This window comes from Antechinus flavipes, chromosome 5 (assembly GCF_016432865.1).
Source record: "Antechinus flavipes isolate AdamAnt ecotype Samford, QLD, Australia chromosome 5, AdamAnt_v2, whole genome shotgun sequence".
NCBI classification, from domain to species: Eukaryota; Metazoa; Chordata; class Mammalia; order Dasyuromorphia; family Dasyuridae; genus Antechinus; species Antechinus flavipes.
The window spans coordinates 104388228-104405989 of NC_067402.1; the positions used below are offsets into that span (position 1 = coordinate 104388228).

Consider the following 17762-nt stretch of genomic DNA (forward strand, 5'->3'; position numbering starts at 1 on the left):
TGAACTTGGGTCTTCCTGACTTCAGGGCTAGTGCTCTATCCACACCACCTTGCTGCCCCGAGCTTTTTATTTTCAAAATACATGCAAAAGTAGTTTTCAACATTCACCCTTGCAAAACTCTGTGCTCCAAACTTCTCCCTCTCTTCCCTTTATTCCCCTTTCCTAGGTAGCTAGCTATCCAATATATGTTAAACATGCAACTCTTGCACACATTGCACTAAATTAGCTGAGATTCCTATTTCTACTGAGATAAGGAACTGATCAGAGATAAAAGAATTTTTACAAGCTCCACCTGATGGTTGTAAATCCCACTCCCCCATCATCATATCTTAGTTTTACAACTTAATCTGATGTGATTTTTTTTCAATTATCTTTTGAAATCTAATCCCCCTTCCTTTCAGTCTACTGTATGTCTTAAAGATGTACCTATGAAAAGCAAATCTTTGCTTTTTACTCTTTTTGGCAGTTGTAATTTCTTTCTACCAGTTATAAACCTGAAATTGTTTCTTTTTTTTTTTTTTCTCTGTAATTAGGGACTACATAACCTTTAAGGAATAAATTAGACTTAAGATGCTAAACATACAATTAGCCTGGTTTTAAGGTATCATACACAACAATAACAGCAAATCACTTCATATTTATTTCATTTTATTCTTACAAAAGTCTCCAGGAGATATGCAATGCAGTTCTTTTTAATCCCATTTTATGGATGATAAAACTCAAGAATGGTAAATGATTTCTCCATAGTAAGTTTTATGTGGAATTTGAACCCAGGTCATTGCTGACAACAAATCCAATGTTCTTTCTATTATACTTGTCTATCTCATTTTAGAGATGAGGAAACTGATGTGACAGTGTTAGGATTGAAACCTAGGTTTCCTGGTTCCATAACAATTTTTTGAAAATAGGCAGTCAACCTAACTGGCATAGGAAGGCAGAATGAAATGTAGTGGAATGAATGGTGAATTGGGAATAAGATGTCTTGGATTCTCATTTTAGTTATTACTGCCAACAATTTGGAACTTTGAAAATAATTTTCTGGACCTTCATTTTCCCCTTTCTAGATTTTTTTTACTCACAGGAATGAATGAGGAATGAAATTAAGAGCTAATAATAAGTAATGATAGTTGCTGACACAAGTCACACTTTAAAGTTTTCAACTGGTGTACAAGTATGTAATCTATTTTATTGAAGAAGAAAAACCCTAAATGTGTTGCCCACAGTCATATAGCCAGTAGAGTTCAAACCTTAGTTTTTTAATCCTAAATTCAATCTTTATGAGATGCCTCCAAAAGTAAAAGTGCCCCATGTTATAATATTTTTTTCCTAAATGGTATTTTTTTTTTTTTTATTGAGTTCTTTCCCTGAAAGCTTGGATCTTTGGGTTAATCAAACATTTATATTATTATGGTCAGTCTGACAGAGTTGACTGAGGCAAGAAAAGTTTAAATGAATTACTTATGGTTACAAAGCAAATATGTGTCAGAGTGTACTCCAACCTAGGTCATCCTAATTTGTAGATCAACTTCTTTATTCATTATCCCAGACTTCTTCTGTGTCAGCCAACAGCAACAACAATAATACCCAAGACTGAAATCTAGACTGAGTTTGAAGAATTAGGCTTTTTCCGGGGTGGAGATAATATCTGGAATTCAGAGAGTGTCTATGGTCACTTCCTATTTGTCTTCTATATAGCTTATTTGTATAGTTATTTTTCATGTTATCTCTTTTAGACTGAGTTCCTTGAGGCAGACTGGCTTTTGACTTTCTTTGTATCCCCGGTGCTTAGGACAGTACCCCGTAATAGATGATTAATAAATGCTTACTGACCTACTGACAGAATTGTTAGAATCAAGTGAAATAACAAAATATAAAAAAATTTTGCATAAATATTTATGTTAAGGTGCACTGTTAGATTATAGTGTATTCTTGCTACTTTCTTGTATTCTCACTGTAGTGGAATTTCAAGTTTTCTTTTAGTGGGTGTGTCAAATCTCCTTCCTCTTCCCCCTTCACAATGATCAAGGTCACACCAGGTGTCATCTAAGCTTTGGGTTTTCCATTTTACTGAGTATGGTACAGGCTCAGTTCAGCAAATGAAGTCACACTTAAGGAACGCTTGGAAGTGAAATATATTTAACTCTTTGTGAGGTTTGGGGTAGATAGAAGTCCTTGAGGAGTGTGGAAAGTGTAACTGTGCCAGTCACATACCTATCCTATATAATTTTCTCAGTTTTTTTTTTCAGAGTTTTTTGAAATAAAGAAAAAGAATAAACAAAAGAGCAGAAGATGATTGTAGACATTACTAATGCATTCTTTTTTTTTTCTTAGCTCAATGCAAACGTGAACAGCTTCCAACGAAAATTTGTGAATGAAGTCCGAAGGTGTGAATCATTGGAGAGAATCCTCCGTAAGTCAGCTATTTGCTAATATCTGAGGGAATTCTTTGGTCAGTGGCCAAGAAACGGGGACAAAAGGGAACTCATACAATTTTAACAACAGAACACCAGTTACCTCATGTGTCCTTATCTAATCTTTTGTTTCTGACACTCACACAAAATTCAGTTTATAGAATAAGTGGAGTTTCTCTACTCTCGAGTTTCAGGATCAATCATAAACACCCAAACTCTCCTCTATGAATCCATTGTGAATCAATCATCATCTGAATTTATCAAATTTATCAAAATCATTCTTGGATCCATTTCCAATTTCAGTCCATTGCCACTCTTTCCATGAGAGTAGAAATGGTATGATGAAGAAAGATCATGGATTTTGGAGTAAGTGGTTTAGATTCAAATTCTAACCTTCACACTTAATACTTGAGTCACCCCAAAGAAAAATTTTAATTTCTATGAACCTCAGTTTCTTCATATGTAAAATGGAAATCGCACCACATACCTCAGAGTATTTTAAAGCACTTTCCCATAAGTGGACACTATTGTTGTGTTTATAAAGGGGTGTTTTCCTTAAAACTACACCGAATATGAAACAATAAAGAGTGTGCTTTTAAGGAAAACACCCCTTAAAACTACACTCTTTATTGTTTCATATTCGATCTTAGCTTCCATTTTTCTAAAATAAAAAAGTTTTAATTCTTTTTATCCTTTGCACCATTTTAGATCTTTAAACCCCAAATTAGGGATAAGTAATAGAGTCAGAAACAACTCAACAACCACACAATATTTCCCAGATTTTAAAAAAAGTCTGCAATGCAGTCACCAAAAATAGACACAAGATTTTACAGTTTAATGTCCACAGCAATAGACATGCTTAATAGAATCTCTACATTTCTCTAAAGCTTACTAAAATGATTCTTCTTAGGGTTTCTTAACCTGGGGTTTATGGACTCCTCATATTTTGAAGGAAGGGTCTGTGAATTTGGATAGGAACAAAATAACATTATTTTCACCAACCTCTAACTAAAGAATAATATTTCCTTTAGTTATGAATTTTTAGAAATAAAGCAAACATCATTATGGAGTCCATAAATTTTACCAGATTTCCAAAGGGGCACATGAAACAAAGAAAAAAAAGAGTAAGAACCCATAATAATTGCTTCTGATTGAAGTCCAGTGTTTTGTCACATTTTAGGCATTCCCAATGCCTGTCACATTATGGAAATTCATTAAATGCTTGTTGAATTGATTTCTGTATCTTAACAGCCCTTAAGTTGAGAGTAAGGAGAAGTGCGTTCTAATTGTCTCTGCTCCAACCTCAGGGCTATTTTATTTATTCTCTTCTTTAAACTTTGGAAGACTTTGTGGGCCTGAAATTCAGCCTTATCAATAAATTCAAGAAATTGCTATTTGTCAAACTATACTGAGCTCTTAGTATATAAAAAGAAGGAAAAGAGTTCCTGCCTCCAAGGAACTCACAGTCCAATGGGGAAGACAAAAAATAAAGATTTTGTTTTTTGTCTTTTTTAAAATTGCTTGGCCCATAGTGGGTGCTTGATAAATGCTAACTGATTGATGTCTTAACTTTCTTTGGTTAATTAAAACAACTCGATTTAGCTCTGCCTCCATTTCTATCTCTGAGCATTTTCCAGGCTGTTATAATGCAGTGAAAGGACTTGCCTTTGCAATGAATGACAATAGAGAAAAGATTGGGAATAAGAATGGAGGAAACCTCCTTCTACTTCCCCTAATCTGAGCCCTATGACCACAATATGAAACCTTTCATCTGGTATCTGTTTGTGTCAGCATAATAACCAGCTATAAAACATAAATAGCTATCAATTTACATAACTTTAACAATATTATCTCATTTGATCCTCATTATGCTAGGGGGAGGTAGTTGCTATTATTATCCCCATTTTGCAGATGAAAAAACTAAGGTGAACAAAGGTTCAGTGGCTTCTCCTGTGTCACTCAGTTAGTGTCTGAGGCTAGATTTGAACTCTTCTTAACTCCAGATCTATCTCTCTATCCACTATGCCATCCTGGTGCCTTTAAATAAAATAGAAATCTTGTGTGTTACTAAGATGATTCTTCTGTTCAATAAGTGACATGTATTTAGTTGCTGTGATCAGCACTTCCATGATTTCCTTTAAGACTTAGTTTACCTTCCCAGTCTCCCTTGTTATTAGTGCCTTCTCTTCTTAGATTATTTTTCATTTACTCTGTATGTATATCTTATGTGTATTTGGTTATTTATATGTTTTCTACCTTATTAGAATACAGTCCTCTCGAGAATAAACATTGGTTTTTTCCTTCATTGTATCCTGTCTCTAGCACATAAAAGCATTCATAAGAACCAAATGTTTGATGATTGATTCATTGCACCATCTTCTCTATTATGGTTGTCCAGAAAAGGTCGGGAGTCATAGAAAGAGATGGAATAAGCTGTTTATGAGGATTCAACCCACAGGGATGTTCTCAATGGCAATATCCTTAGACTACTCAGTCTAGCGATTAGAAGAGGGAGGAATTGCGGGTGGGTTCTCAGAAACAGCAAAGGGCTGAGCAGGCCAGGTGAGTTGGTCCAGAGAATTTTCATGGGCTGAAGGTGGTGGTAGTAGAAGTGGACGAGTCTGAGGATTTCTGGAGGATACCTTTCATGTTGAAAAGGCACCTAAATCAGTTTCCCAAGTTTAAAGAAATAAGATAGCTTTCTAGATTAAGGAAATAGTCATTTAGCCTAATTTCTATGATGTCTTTTTTCCCTATTAGGTTTCCTAGAAGATGAGATGAAAGAGGAGATTGTGATCCAAGTACCTGAGAAATCCCCGCAGACCCCACTACCTAGAGAAATGATTGATCTTGAGGTATGTTAAAGGTATTCTATCAGTAAAAAGTAGACAGATAGTGTGCTTCTGTCCCCTAAAGCACTGATATCTGGAATCATTTTCTGAAGGAACTGAGGAAAGTTTGCAAGTATATTTCTAAGAAATAAAGGGATTGGCTGGAAGGGACCTTAGCAGCCATCTAGTTCATTTGCAGATAAGGAAACTGAGGTTTGAGGACATTGTGACTTGACCAACGCCACACCAGTATTAAATATCAAAGTTAGTATTTGAACCCAGATTCTCTGACTGTAGAGCCAATGTATGATTTTGCATATTAACTGAATCCATATTAAATGAAGTCTCTTTCACCTTCTTTTCCCCCATTCCCAACATGGGAAAGGAAATCAGATTAATTTATTTGACTCTAGTTTGGGACAAGGACAATAAGTTTGGAGAAGCAATGAAGGGAGGAGTGGAGAAGGAAGATATTGTGGCCTTTAACAGTTTACCCATTAAAAAGCTCCACATCTGTATTTTAGGGAGAATGGGAAAGTTAAAAAGCAGGGAGTAAGGTGCCAGAAATTCTGACTCCTGCTGCTAGAGTTGGTGGTCTTGGTATCAGGAAAAGAAGGGGAACAATGAATCGAGGCTCCAAATTGTGTTTTTTTTTTTTTTTTTTTTTGCTGAGGCAGTTGGGGTTAAGTGACTTGCCCAGGGTCACACAGCCAGGAAGTGTTAAGTGTCTAGGTCAGATTTGAACTCGGGTCCCACTGCACTACCTAGCTGCTCCTTGGCTCCAATTGAGATGCAGTGGAATAGATTCAACAGAGTGGAGTTTTCCATGCACGGTGAGCTTAAGGCTGACTGTGTGAAGTTAAGAAGAATGGCAGATTTGACAGTATCCTCAATATCTGGTCCTTGATCTTTCAACTCTTGTGTTGTCATTCATTCCTGAGGGCACTTCCTCAGTCTGCACTCCCAGGGTGTGCAATACCCCTCAATACCTGCCCTAGGTAAAATATTGCCGCTGAGGGCTCCAGATAAAAGCCATCTAACTTGACTATTGCAACAGTTTGTGGTGGGTCTGCCTGCCAAGTCCCTCCTCACTCTAATTCATTCTTTCAACCTCCGAAGAGATTTTCCAAAACTCAGATCTGATCATGTCACCCTTGTGTCCCCTGCCCCATTCGATTCAATCAACTTCAGGTTCTTCCTATTACCTCTAAGATCAAATACAAAATCATTTCTTTGCTTGGTCTTCAAAGACCTTCATAATTTAATCCTTTTCTGCCTTTCCAGTCTTTTTATATTTTACTTCCCAGCACTTAATTCATCTGTGCAGTAACTGCTCTCCTTGCCATTCCATGAACAAGACATTCCATCTCTCAACTCCGGGTATTTTCTCTGGCTGTTTCCCAGCTTTGACCATTCTCCCTCCTCTACCTACTGGGTTTTCTGGATTGCTTTAGATCCCAGCTAAAATAAGAAGCTTTCCCAATCCTTCTTAATTCTAATTCCTTCTTTCTTTTAATTTAATTATTTCCTATTTATCCTGTATGTGGATTGTTTATACCCCACCCCCCCGTTTTTTAAGCACAATATGTGGTAATAATAGCCCCTTAAAAAACAACAACCGAATGATTCACTAGCTGTATCAGATAAGGCAACTCCTAATTTTCTGAGAATGAATTTGGGTGATGTCATGTAGCGATTAAAATTCTAAACCTGGAAACAAAGAATTGGAATCAAATTCTTCCCCTAGATTTATAATTTTGGGCTTTACCTCTCCTTTTTCCTCCTTTTTAAAATGAAGATAATGCAAAATTCAAATGTTGTATGAATGCCACAGTGAGCTGTTGTAATGGATCTCTGGGCTTGCAACTGTCATGAAGTTAGGATGGGGTCTGTGGATGGTCAAAAAATATCCCATAGAATTTATTCTGTGTAATTCAGCTTAGGTACAAATGTACATGTTTCTACATTTAAATTTTTTACTGGATTGTTGGTCAATTTTATGTGGAGTTATACCCAAACCTTAATTTTAGTTTTATATCAAAAAGTATAAGTTAGTGAATAGAAAGCAAGAAAGCAGCTTCTCCAAAAAAAAAAAAAAAAATGGGGTTCAAGTTCTGAATCTGATTCATGTTGGACATGTGATACTTGGCAAGGCACTTGACCTTTTACTGTCTCAAGCAATGCTCATGATTATAAATTGTGGAGAATGAGTCTAGCTGCCTGGGAAAAAGGAGTTTCTCAAAAGTACCCTACATTATTAAAAACCCAGCTCTGATAAAAACACAGTTGTTTTTATAAATACATGCACATACATACACATATGCACTCATACTTCTAAAAGTCTTAGTGAATAAATGTTGTAATCAAATCTAGGCTAAATCATCCTTTGCTTTCCAAATCATGAAATTATGGCATTTTTCAGTTGTTAAGAGCCTCCCTAAGGGCAGGTATGAGGCACAGTGGATACAGCACCAAGTCTAAAGTCAGGAAGACTTATTTTCCTGAGTTCAAATCTGACTTCAGACATTTAGCTGTGTGACCTTGGTCAAGTTACTTAACTCTGCCTCAGTTTCCTCATCTGTCAAATGAGTTGGATAAGGAAATGACAAATCATTCCAGTATCCTTGCCAAGAAAACCCCAAATGGGGTCACAGAGACGCAGACTTAACTGAAAAAAAGACTGACTGAAAGTAGTTTGAGGGATATGGCTTTGCCCTTTCGTTCTCTGAGGTTCTTAACTTATTATTTCCATCAAGAGTGTCCAGAGCATTTGTAAAGTAGTTCTTTTTTTTCTTTTCTTCCTAAGATCATTTTGGAAAAGCTGGAGGGGGAGCTGCAGGAAGCCAACCAGAATCAGCAGGCTCTGAGAACCAACTTCTTGCAACTCACAGAACTCAAATATCTCCTGAAGAAAACAGAAGACTTCTTTGAGGTAATGATATGGGCTGGAGTGATTAGAAGAATGAGAGTCCTCACTCTTCCATTTGAGATACTGGTCAATTTGCTTTAGAATGAGAATCATTCTTTAATTTAATAGTCCAGATTGATGGGGCAAAGGAGGGTAGACTAGGGAAAGGGGAAGCAGCATTGAATGGTGATAGGAAAGTACCCCAGAAAGATGGGGTGGAGGATAGTCTTTCAGCCTGAAGGAGAGAGAACTCTGTGCTAAACACTCACAAACACACTCTGGGGGCAAAGTAGATCACTTAGGACTATAACCCGAGACTCAGTTCTTAGAGGGAAAGTCTGTGTCCCCTGTCTTTCTGTGTCTCTGTCTTTCCCTCTCTGTTTCTGTCTCTGTGTGTCTGTGTTTCTGTCTGTCTCTCTTGAAAGAAGTAATAAATAAAACAGTATATAAAATTACACATAGTAAACATAATTTTTTTTTAAAAGAAGGAAAAAAAACTAGGGAAGAGAGAGAAAAATGGAAAAAAAAAAAACCCTAAGAAAACAGGAAATCAAGAAAAATATTTTATTTTCTCAACAAACAAACAAATAACATTATGGAAGAAAAATTTGTAGCGCCTGTACTTTGCCCTGCTGATCAATATCATATTTTACTGGAAGAAATGGCAAGATTATAAAGTTTGGTAGATAGATTTGGTTAATGGACATGAATTCAAATCCAGATGTGTGTGAGTTTGAGCAAATACCTTTTTGCAATTCTACCTTTTCTTCTGACTTCTGTATTATATGAGGCAGATGAGTATGGCCCTGGGAAAGTCAGAACCTATTTGCCTTAGTTTCCCCATAATAGCACCTACCTCCCAGGATTGTTTTGAGGACCAAACAAAATAATAATTGTAAAAAAAGAAAACTTGGCACAGTGCCATAAACATTAGCTATCATGATTTTTTTGTTGTTTCAAGACTAAAACCTCACATCTGTCAAACTAGCCCATTTGAAACCTACTGGCACCTGAGAGAACAGAAACAAAACAATGTTCAGATAAAAGCAACAGGCATAAAAGGGTGTCAGTTTTGGAGTCTTTTTTTCCAGCAAGGTTTTTATTAGGAAAAAACTGAGAAGTGCATCCTCAGATGGAAAATAAGAGCAGCGTGATACTTTTAACTATTACACTTTAAAAACAACTAAGAGATGCTGCCTTTAAGGCCATTTTAAGGTATGTAAATTCAATGGCTTGGGTTTTGATTTTCAGACTGAAAACGGCTTAACTGATGATTTCTTTACTGAAGACACCTCTGGCCTCTTGGAACTGAAGAGTGTCCCTTCACCAGTGGCTGGGAAACTGGGGTTAGTATGTTGCTTGTAACCACAAAACACCTTTATTCTGCTGTAAAAACTGAATTACTAAAACTTTCATTCTTCATTCATAATGCCTACCAAAAGCCTCTATTCCCAGAAGGAGAATCAGGGAGATACAAAATCATCATTTAATAAAGAAACAAGCACAGGAAATGGGACGTTACTGGTTTGTAAGAAAGGGGTAAAAATGCTAGATTGGGAAGTTAGGAGTCCTGTGATTCAATCTTTTTTTTTTTTTTCTCAATAGTACTTTATTTTTCCAAATACATGTAAAGATACCTTTCAGCATTACTCATTGTAAGACTTGTGGTGTTTCAAATTTTTCTCCCTTCCTTCCTTACCTCTCAGATAGCAAGCAATCTATTAAAGTTAAATATGCACAATCCTTTTAAATATATCTCCATCTTTGTCATGTTGTGCAAGAAAAACCAAAAGGGGAAAAAAACCAAGAGAAAGAAAAAGCAAACAAACAAAAAAGGTAAAAATAGTATGCTTTGATCTATATTCAGTCTCCATAGTTCTCTTTCTGGGTATAAATGCCTTTTCCATCCCATATTTTTCAGAATTATCTTAAATTGCTGAGAAGAGCCTAAATTCACCAGTTTCAATTCTAATTTCAGTGTTTTCTTACTACCTTGTGCAAATTTGGGCAAGTCACTTAAACTCTCAGTATTTCCATTGCCTCCTCTGTAAAATGGGATAATAAACTGCAACCAGTTTTTCTTCTTCAGTAAAGTTTTGCAGATAAGCACCCTGTAGTAGGGGGAAGAGGTCAGGCTACAAAATCTGATTGACCTGGAATGAAATCCCACATCAGATTCTTCCTAGATTTATAACACTAGACAACTCACTTAACTAGCTTCTTAATGCCTGGGGTGAAGAGTTGGTGATCTGCTTCTGGGGTGGTTTTCCTGCACTGATAAAAATCACAGTTCAAACCCTGTGTCTTTAAAGGTACACTAAAAATCTTAGTACAGAGGCCCAGGGGACAAAGAGCAGTATATGTGGCCTCAGATACTAACCGACTGACCCTCGGCAAGACATTTAACCTTGGACTGCCTCATGTTCCTGATCTGTAAAATGGAGACAATAATAGCACCAGGGTTGTTGTGAAGATAAAATACTTATATTTATCTTTAGTCAATATTTTAAAATTTCTTTGTAATATATAGATGTTATTATTCTAAGCTTTTAATAACAGAAAACTTCATTGAGACTTTTGGGACAACTTTTTGATGAATTTAATGCTTCTACCCAAGGGCTTATTATATAGAACAAGAGAGCAGAGAGCTTGAAAGGACCTTAATCTGATTTCATTTTTATTCTTTTAGTCTTTATTTTTCCATATTTCTAAAGTATAGAATGTTTCCTTATAAGGCACATGCAGTTCTGAATACTGATTTGTAAATTCAGGTGATCATTTAAATGATTGTCTAGTAAGTATACCTGTTGGCATCAATCAATCTAGGTTGATTTATTAACAATTGGGTTTATTTATTATCAACATTTTTTGAGAACCTACTATGTGCTAGTATATTATGTGCCAAGTATACTTTGGATGCCAAAAGTGTTATTACACTTTTTATAATGGATTTAAAGCGGGGGAGGGAGAAAGAAACTAATCCAAATGTCAGTTGTGTCTCACCTTTTTAGTAACAATAGATTTTTCAGATACCAAATGGAGAAAGTTATTGAGAAAGAGTAGCACAAATTCAAAACTGATCCATGATCATTGGTAAAAGTGAAATTTTATGAAGGTTTGTGATAGAGATAATTTGGTATATTGATAGACAAAGGATAGGACATAAAACAAGACATATACTCACCTTAAAACATATGCTGTAATGATCCATGATCATTATTTTCTTCATAAGTGAATGTTTGATTTCTAAAGCAGGTATTTTTTTTTACCAGTCTTTTCAGAATATGGGAATCCTAAGAACAGAAGGAAAATAGAATGAGCCTCAGTGTTGGAGAATATAACAATACCTCAAGAATATGAGTTTTCCTCCAAAGTTTTGCAAAAATGACCTCCAATTTTGCAAATGGGTATACTAGAATCTTATGAGCCTCATTTATTTCCATAGATTACTAAATAATTCAATAATATACATAGACATATGCACATATACATGCAGGTATATGGACACATAAATATAAATGCATATGTCGTAATAATTCATGATCTTATAGAAAATGTTTTTATTTTCTCCCCTGCTGTATGATAAAAGAATTTTAACCTTTTAAAAAAAGTTTTGAATTCCACATTCCATCTCTCCTTCCCTCTTTCACCTCTCTCCTCCTCTCAGTAATAGTATTACTGTAAAGTAATAGTAATAGTGAAGTAATTTTTAAAGTAATAGTAATAGTAAATAATCGAAGATAGATTATACACGTGCAATATGTTGAACATTTCTGTTATATGGAACTTTTAAATTTCCAAAATGTTTTCTTTCCAAATAACCCATTCCATTAAGTCTTTGAGCAGATTGTGAAAATACTATCTCCATTTTATAGATAAGAAACTGAACTTCAGAGAGGCTAAACATTTTAACTAAAGTCACAGGTAGGAAATGGGAGTCTGCATCAGTTATTTTCTTGATGTCATGCCTGATTTTAAACACATTCTGATCTCATAGACTACTTCTTGCATGTAGGTATCACCATGTCTCCCTCAAACTTGCTTAGCTGTTATGATTTATTTAAGTGACTTAGGAAAATCTTGTTCTCGTAACTTATTACTCAGGTTCACCGCCGGTGTCATAAACAGGGAGAGAATGGCTCCCTTTGAGCGTCTACTGTGGCGTGTTTGTCGAGGAAATATCTATCTTAAGTATACTGAGATAGATACTCTTCTGGAGGATCCTGTCACAGTGAGTATCTCAGGATTCTTTAATATTTATCTCCTTCAAGTTGTGAGAATCAAATGAAATAATAGTTGAAAAGTGTTTTCCAAATCTTAAATTGCTATAAATGTTGATTATTTTTATTTATGTGGCTTTATGCTATTTGACCTTTTATGCATATCTTTTTTATAATAATATCTTTTTATTTTTCAAAATACATGCAAAGATAGTTTTCAAGTATACTTTGGATACCAAAAGTGTTATTACACTTTTGGTAGTGGATTTAAAGGGGGGGGAGAGAGAAAGAAACTAATCCAAATGTCAGTTGTGTCTCATCTTTTTAGTAACAATAGCTTTTCAAATACCAAATAGAGAAAGTTATTGAGAAAGAGTAGCACAAATTCAAAACTGATCCATGAACATTGGTAAAAGTGAAATTTTATGAAGGTTTGTGATAGAGATAATTTGGTATATTGATAGACAAAGGATAGGACATATCCTTTGCAAAAACCTTGTGTTTCAAATTTTTCTCCCTCCTTTCCCACTTCTCCCCTCCCCTAGACAGCAAGTAATCAGATATAAGTTAAACATGGACAGTTCTTTTAAATATATTTCCACATTGATCATGCTGCAATGCATGAATGCAAGAAAAATCAGATCAAAGGGGAGAAAATGAGAAAGAAAAAACCAATATGCATATCTTTAGATGAAGGCATAGATGGCATACTTCATAATAATAACTAGCATTTATATAGCACTTTGAAGTTTGCAAAATGCTTTAGAAATATCTCAGTTTGTCCTCATAATCCTGGGAGAAAGGAACTATTATTATCTCCATTTTATGGTTTGGGGAAAACTGAAGCAAACACAGGTTAAGGGCTTGCCCAAAGTCACAGAGCTAGGATATGTCTGAGGCTGGATTTGCCTTCCGGTCTTCCTGATTCCAGTCCAGTACTCTTATCTACTATGTCACGTAGTGGATATGGATGACAGAAAATTAAGAGAAATATTTGGTAGAGTGAGTTTCCAGATCCAAAAAGTTATTCAGACAGAATATTATAAGATGATATTTAATAGGTTAAATATAAACTTGAAGAGAAAGGTAACATAGGGGTTAGAGATTTGGCCCCAGGAGTCAAAAAGGCCTGGAATCTTTCCTGTGACACATAATGACTCTGTAATTATGAATAAATCATTTAAGATTTCAGGTTCTCCCTCTTTCTCCTCCAACTCTTTAAAATTATTCATTGTATGCAGAGAAGTTGCAGATCTGCTTTGATAGAGGGAGTTTTTTTTCACTGAAAGATTCTAAGTTACTGAAATCATGAATTCTGCTTTTTTTTTTTTTTAAGTAAATAAGTTTTAAAATCAAATTACAAAATGGAGAACTGTGGATAGATCTTTAGTCATCCGAAAAAAGATCTAGGATTTTACTGTAAGCTTATTGTAATTCAACAGACCACTAGATACGCTGTTCTTCATGCGTGAGATATAGAAGACCTTACCCAAAATGACTACTCAGAGATCACTCAAAATAGAAAGCAAAAAGGTCATTTATTTTACCTCCGGAGGATGAGCCCTTGTATCACAAGATAAGGGAAAAAGAAAGCTCCCGGTAGGAGGGCTAAAGAAGTAGTAAAGATAAACAGCTTTTATACAAGAGATTACATTACAAGTAAGAGAGCACTGAGAAGGGGAGAGGGAGGCATCTAATTGGTTGTTGCTATCTGGAGAGATTGGAATGGAAGGTTTCTGTTTCCCTGAAATCACCTGATTTCTCGGAAACAGAATATCAGGCCTTCAGGCTTCAGATATAGCTGGCCAAGGCTCAAGTACATATGGGTCTGCACATATTATACAGGTCATAGGGGAAACACAGAAATAATGAAAATAAATACAGAAAAAGAATTCACATATTCCTGTAAATTCTTCACCTTTTCTCTCTCTTCCACATATTCAGCACCTAGAGATGCATTTTAGTGTCATTTGTGTTCCCAAAGTAAGCCCTGAAGTGAGAAAAGGCAAAAAAAAAAAAAAAAACAAAAAAAAAACCATGGAAATACCAAAATTTTAGTGAGAGAGTGAAGGAGAATAATGAACACATTGCTATATACGTATATTACACATTACACATACATATTACATGTGATGATATTATATAATTTATGTATTATATTGCATAATTACAAAAGTTATTCTATTAAATTGTCCAGAGAATGCTTTGGATGATCAGTTGTTACAGTTGTTATGTTAGAAGTCTCAGTATCCTTTTATGTAGAATGAAGGAGTTGGACTAGATGATCTCTAATTATAATAGCAAGCATCTATGTAGCACTTTAAGGGTTTCAAAGCTCTTTACAAATAAGATCTCATTTTATTCTTACAATAATCCTGTAAAATAGCTATTATTATTATTATTACCTTTATTTTACAGATGAAAAAACTGAGGCAGAAAGAATTCAAATGACTTGTCCAGTGGTTGAAACCAAGTTTTGTCACTGGCTGCCTCTAATGTCCTTTTTTGTCCTAATAGGGAATAAATAGATCTATTTACACAAGTATTTTTTTTTCATTTTTCAATAGGATTTGCTTTCCAAATACATGTAAAGCAGTTTTGAACAGTCATTTTTGAAGTACTTTGTTTTCCAAATTTTTCTCCCTTTTTCCTTTACAATCTTTCTAAACTCATTTCCATATTTGTCACGTTGTGTAAGAAAAATCAGACCAAAAGGGAAAACCATGAGAAAGAAAGAAACACAAACAAAAAATGAAAATATCATGCTTTTGGCTCATATTCAGTCTCCATAGAACTCTCTCTGGATGCAGATGGCATTTTCCATCCTAAGTCTATTGGAATTGCTTAATACAAATTATTTTTATCATCTTAATAATAGTAACAAAACACACGCACAAGCGCACACACACACACACAATCACCACTATCCAAGAGTTGAACAAAGGTCAAAATGTTTATAACAAATGTGAAGACAACAAAGAAATGAAGTTTATTTGTAACATTTTGTAGATACATTCAAAGCAGGAACATAAAAATATATAGGATGAATTCTATATAAAGTCAATAAATTATGTTCTTATGTTAAATATAGAATCATAGATTTTTATTTGGAAGGGACCCTAGAAATCAACTAGTCTGACTTCATTTTACAGATGAAGAAATAAGAGAAAGGAAATGACAGTCAAACTACCATTCCTAATAAGTAGCAAATCTTGAACTCTTTCTATTACAGATTATCTAAATATACAGAAGGTAATGATTTCACTTAAGAATCTTTAATTGTGGGTTTTATATTTGAAAATTTATTTATTGATTGTACTGAACATTGTAATACATTATAATAACAAAACAATTGTGGTCTCTAGGATTTTCTCTTTTTTCTTGAGTTTTCATGTAAAATACCATATTTCTTTTTAAAAATTTTATTTCGTTTATATATTTTTGTGGGTTTTTTTTTAGCTTTTAATTTTCAAAACATATGCATAGAAAGTTTTCAACATTCACTCTTGCAAAAGCTTGAGTTCCAAATTTTTCTTTTCCCTCCCTTCCCTCCACCCCTCCCCTAGGCAAGTAATCCAATATCTGTGAAACACCATATTTCAATGACAAATGCTCTGGAGATATCCAGAGCTACTTTCCCTTTCTCTTCTCCCTTAAATGCTGGGGGCTCAATGAATGGATTGAATTCAACAGTGTAATTCTTTTACTACCTCTGTGAAAGGCATTGGAATGAGTTAGGATTTGGAACAGAGGGCAAGATTAGCTATTTTGTGGGCACTTGTACAATTTAGTGGAGATTTAGAACTATCCTGACATTAAAAGTTAAAGGTTCCTTTTCTCTGTTTGGTCACTCAACTGGAAAAAACATGAACCAAAAAGTCAGTCTATGGAAAACAGAAGGGACTTGACTTAATGCTACTTACTATTTGTGTGATCTGGGCAAGTCCTTTAATCAGTTTGGTCCACTCTTTACTAAACTGAAAAATGATAAGTTTAATTAGAGAGTTCTATGATCCTCTGATTTAGTGCCATGTAAGCAATTAGTGATGATGATGAGCAATTGATAATAATACTTTTTGAGGTTTGCAAAGTGCTTTAAAAATGTACCTTCTCTATCCTCACCACAACTTGGGGAAGGTTGGGATGATTATTATCTCTATTTTAAAGATCTGAAAACTTGAGGTAAATAGATTAAATGACCTGGCCAGGGTTATAGAACTACTCAGTGCCAAAGGCTGTATTTGAAGTGGGGTCTTACTGACTCTAAATCTAGCTCTCTATCCATAAATCACTAATTCTTTCCTAGGAGTGGCAACCTGGAGCAGTGCATAGAATTCTAATAAACTGGTAACTAAATTTCTATTTTTCCCAAGATGTAAAGGGACGATAATAGTTCCCACTTCTCTGGATTGTTGTAGGGATAATATGAGACATATTTGTAAAGTACTTTGCAAATGAAGTACTCTATAATTGTTAGTTATTATTGCTGTTATTATTCCATATTGTCATTCACTGTATCATGTAACTCAAGCAAAAGTTGGTGATTTATGGACAGTGAGGAAAACATTTTTGGATAAGTTTCTATTTTCTATCATTAGAATAGATGTGTGTGTGTGTTTAAATTCTAGACTATCTCCTTTGCAAAACTGGCCTACCAATATGGTTTTTACATTTGAAAATGTATTTGTTGATGTATTTAAGATTATAATCAATTGTAATAATAAATTTTGGTCTCAAGGAATCCTATTGCAATGGATTTTCTTCTTTTCCTTAATTTCATATAGAACACACCACATTTCAGTAGCAAAGGGATCTCTTTACATATGTTTTAGACATGGTTAATGTATTGATTAGTTTTGCTGAATTATTTTTCCTCTTTTTTTTTTTTTTTAAAGAATAGCTTTTTTTTTTTAAGGGATTGTTCTATGAGAACAGAAATATTGCAATATTTGCTATAACAAAAGATAAAACAAACTCCTAATATTTATACTGTGTTGATCTTTCAGAAAGAAGAGCTGAAAAAGAACATATTCATCATATTTTATCAAGGGGACCAACTCAAAAAAAAAGTCAGCAAAATTTGTGAAGGGTAAGAAGAGCATGGGGATGATTACTTCCACCCTGGGTCTGTGTCAACATTAATTGGAGAAGTTTAGAAAAAAGAGTACATTTTATGGGGCTGAGATTTTAAGGACTACTTGAATTTTCTGGTGACCATTCATTCCCTACACCTGGCAATATAACCAGTTTTTAATTACTTAATTAAATTGTGGGAAGCCCAGGGAGGGTCCAGATAAACAAAACCTATAGGTGGTTCAAAACAATTGCATTCTCTGTTGAATGTATCACTAACTGCTAAGTCAGTATTTTCTTGTGTATCCCTTTTGCATCT

General features: G+C 34.7%; 1 protein-coding gene across 1 annotated transcript in view; it reads left to right on the forward strand.

Annotated features, from left to right (window-relative positions):
* The window catches only part of ATP6V0A4 (ATPase H+ transporting V0 subunit a4), a 45208-nt gene that overhangs the window by 818 nt on the left and 26628 nt on the right, over positions 1-17762 (forward strand). Inside the window, exons 2-7 of the mRNA XM_052001410.1 lie at positions 2332-2410; positions 5172-5266; positions 8049-8174; positions 9402-9496; positions 12255-12381; positions 17377-17459. Of these exons, the coding sequence (XP_051857370.1) occupies positions 2332-2410; positions 5172-5266; positions 8049-8174; positions 9402-9496; positions 12255-12381; positions 17377-17459 (605 nt within the window). The remainder of the gene's footprint in view (positions 1-2331; positions 2411-5171; positions 5267-8048; positions 8175-9401; positions 9497-12254; positions 12382-17376; positions 17460-17762) is intronic.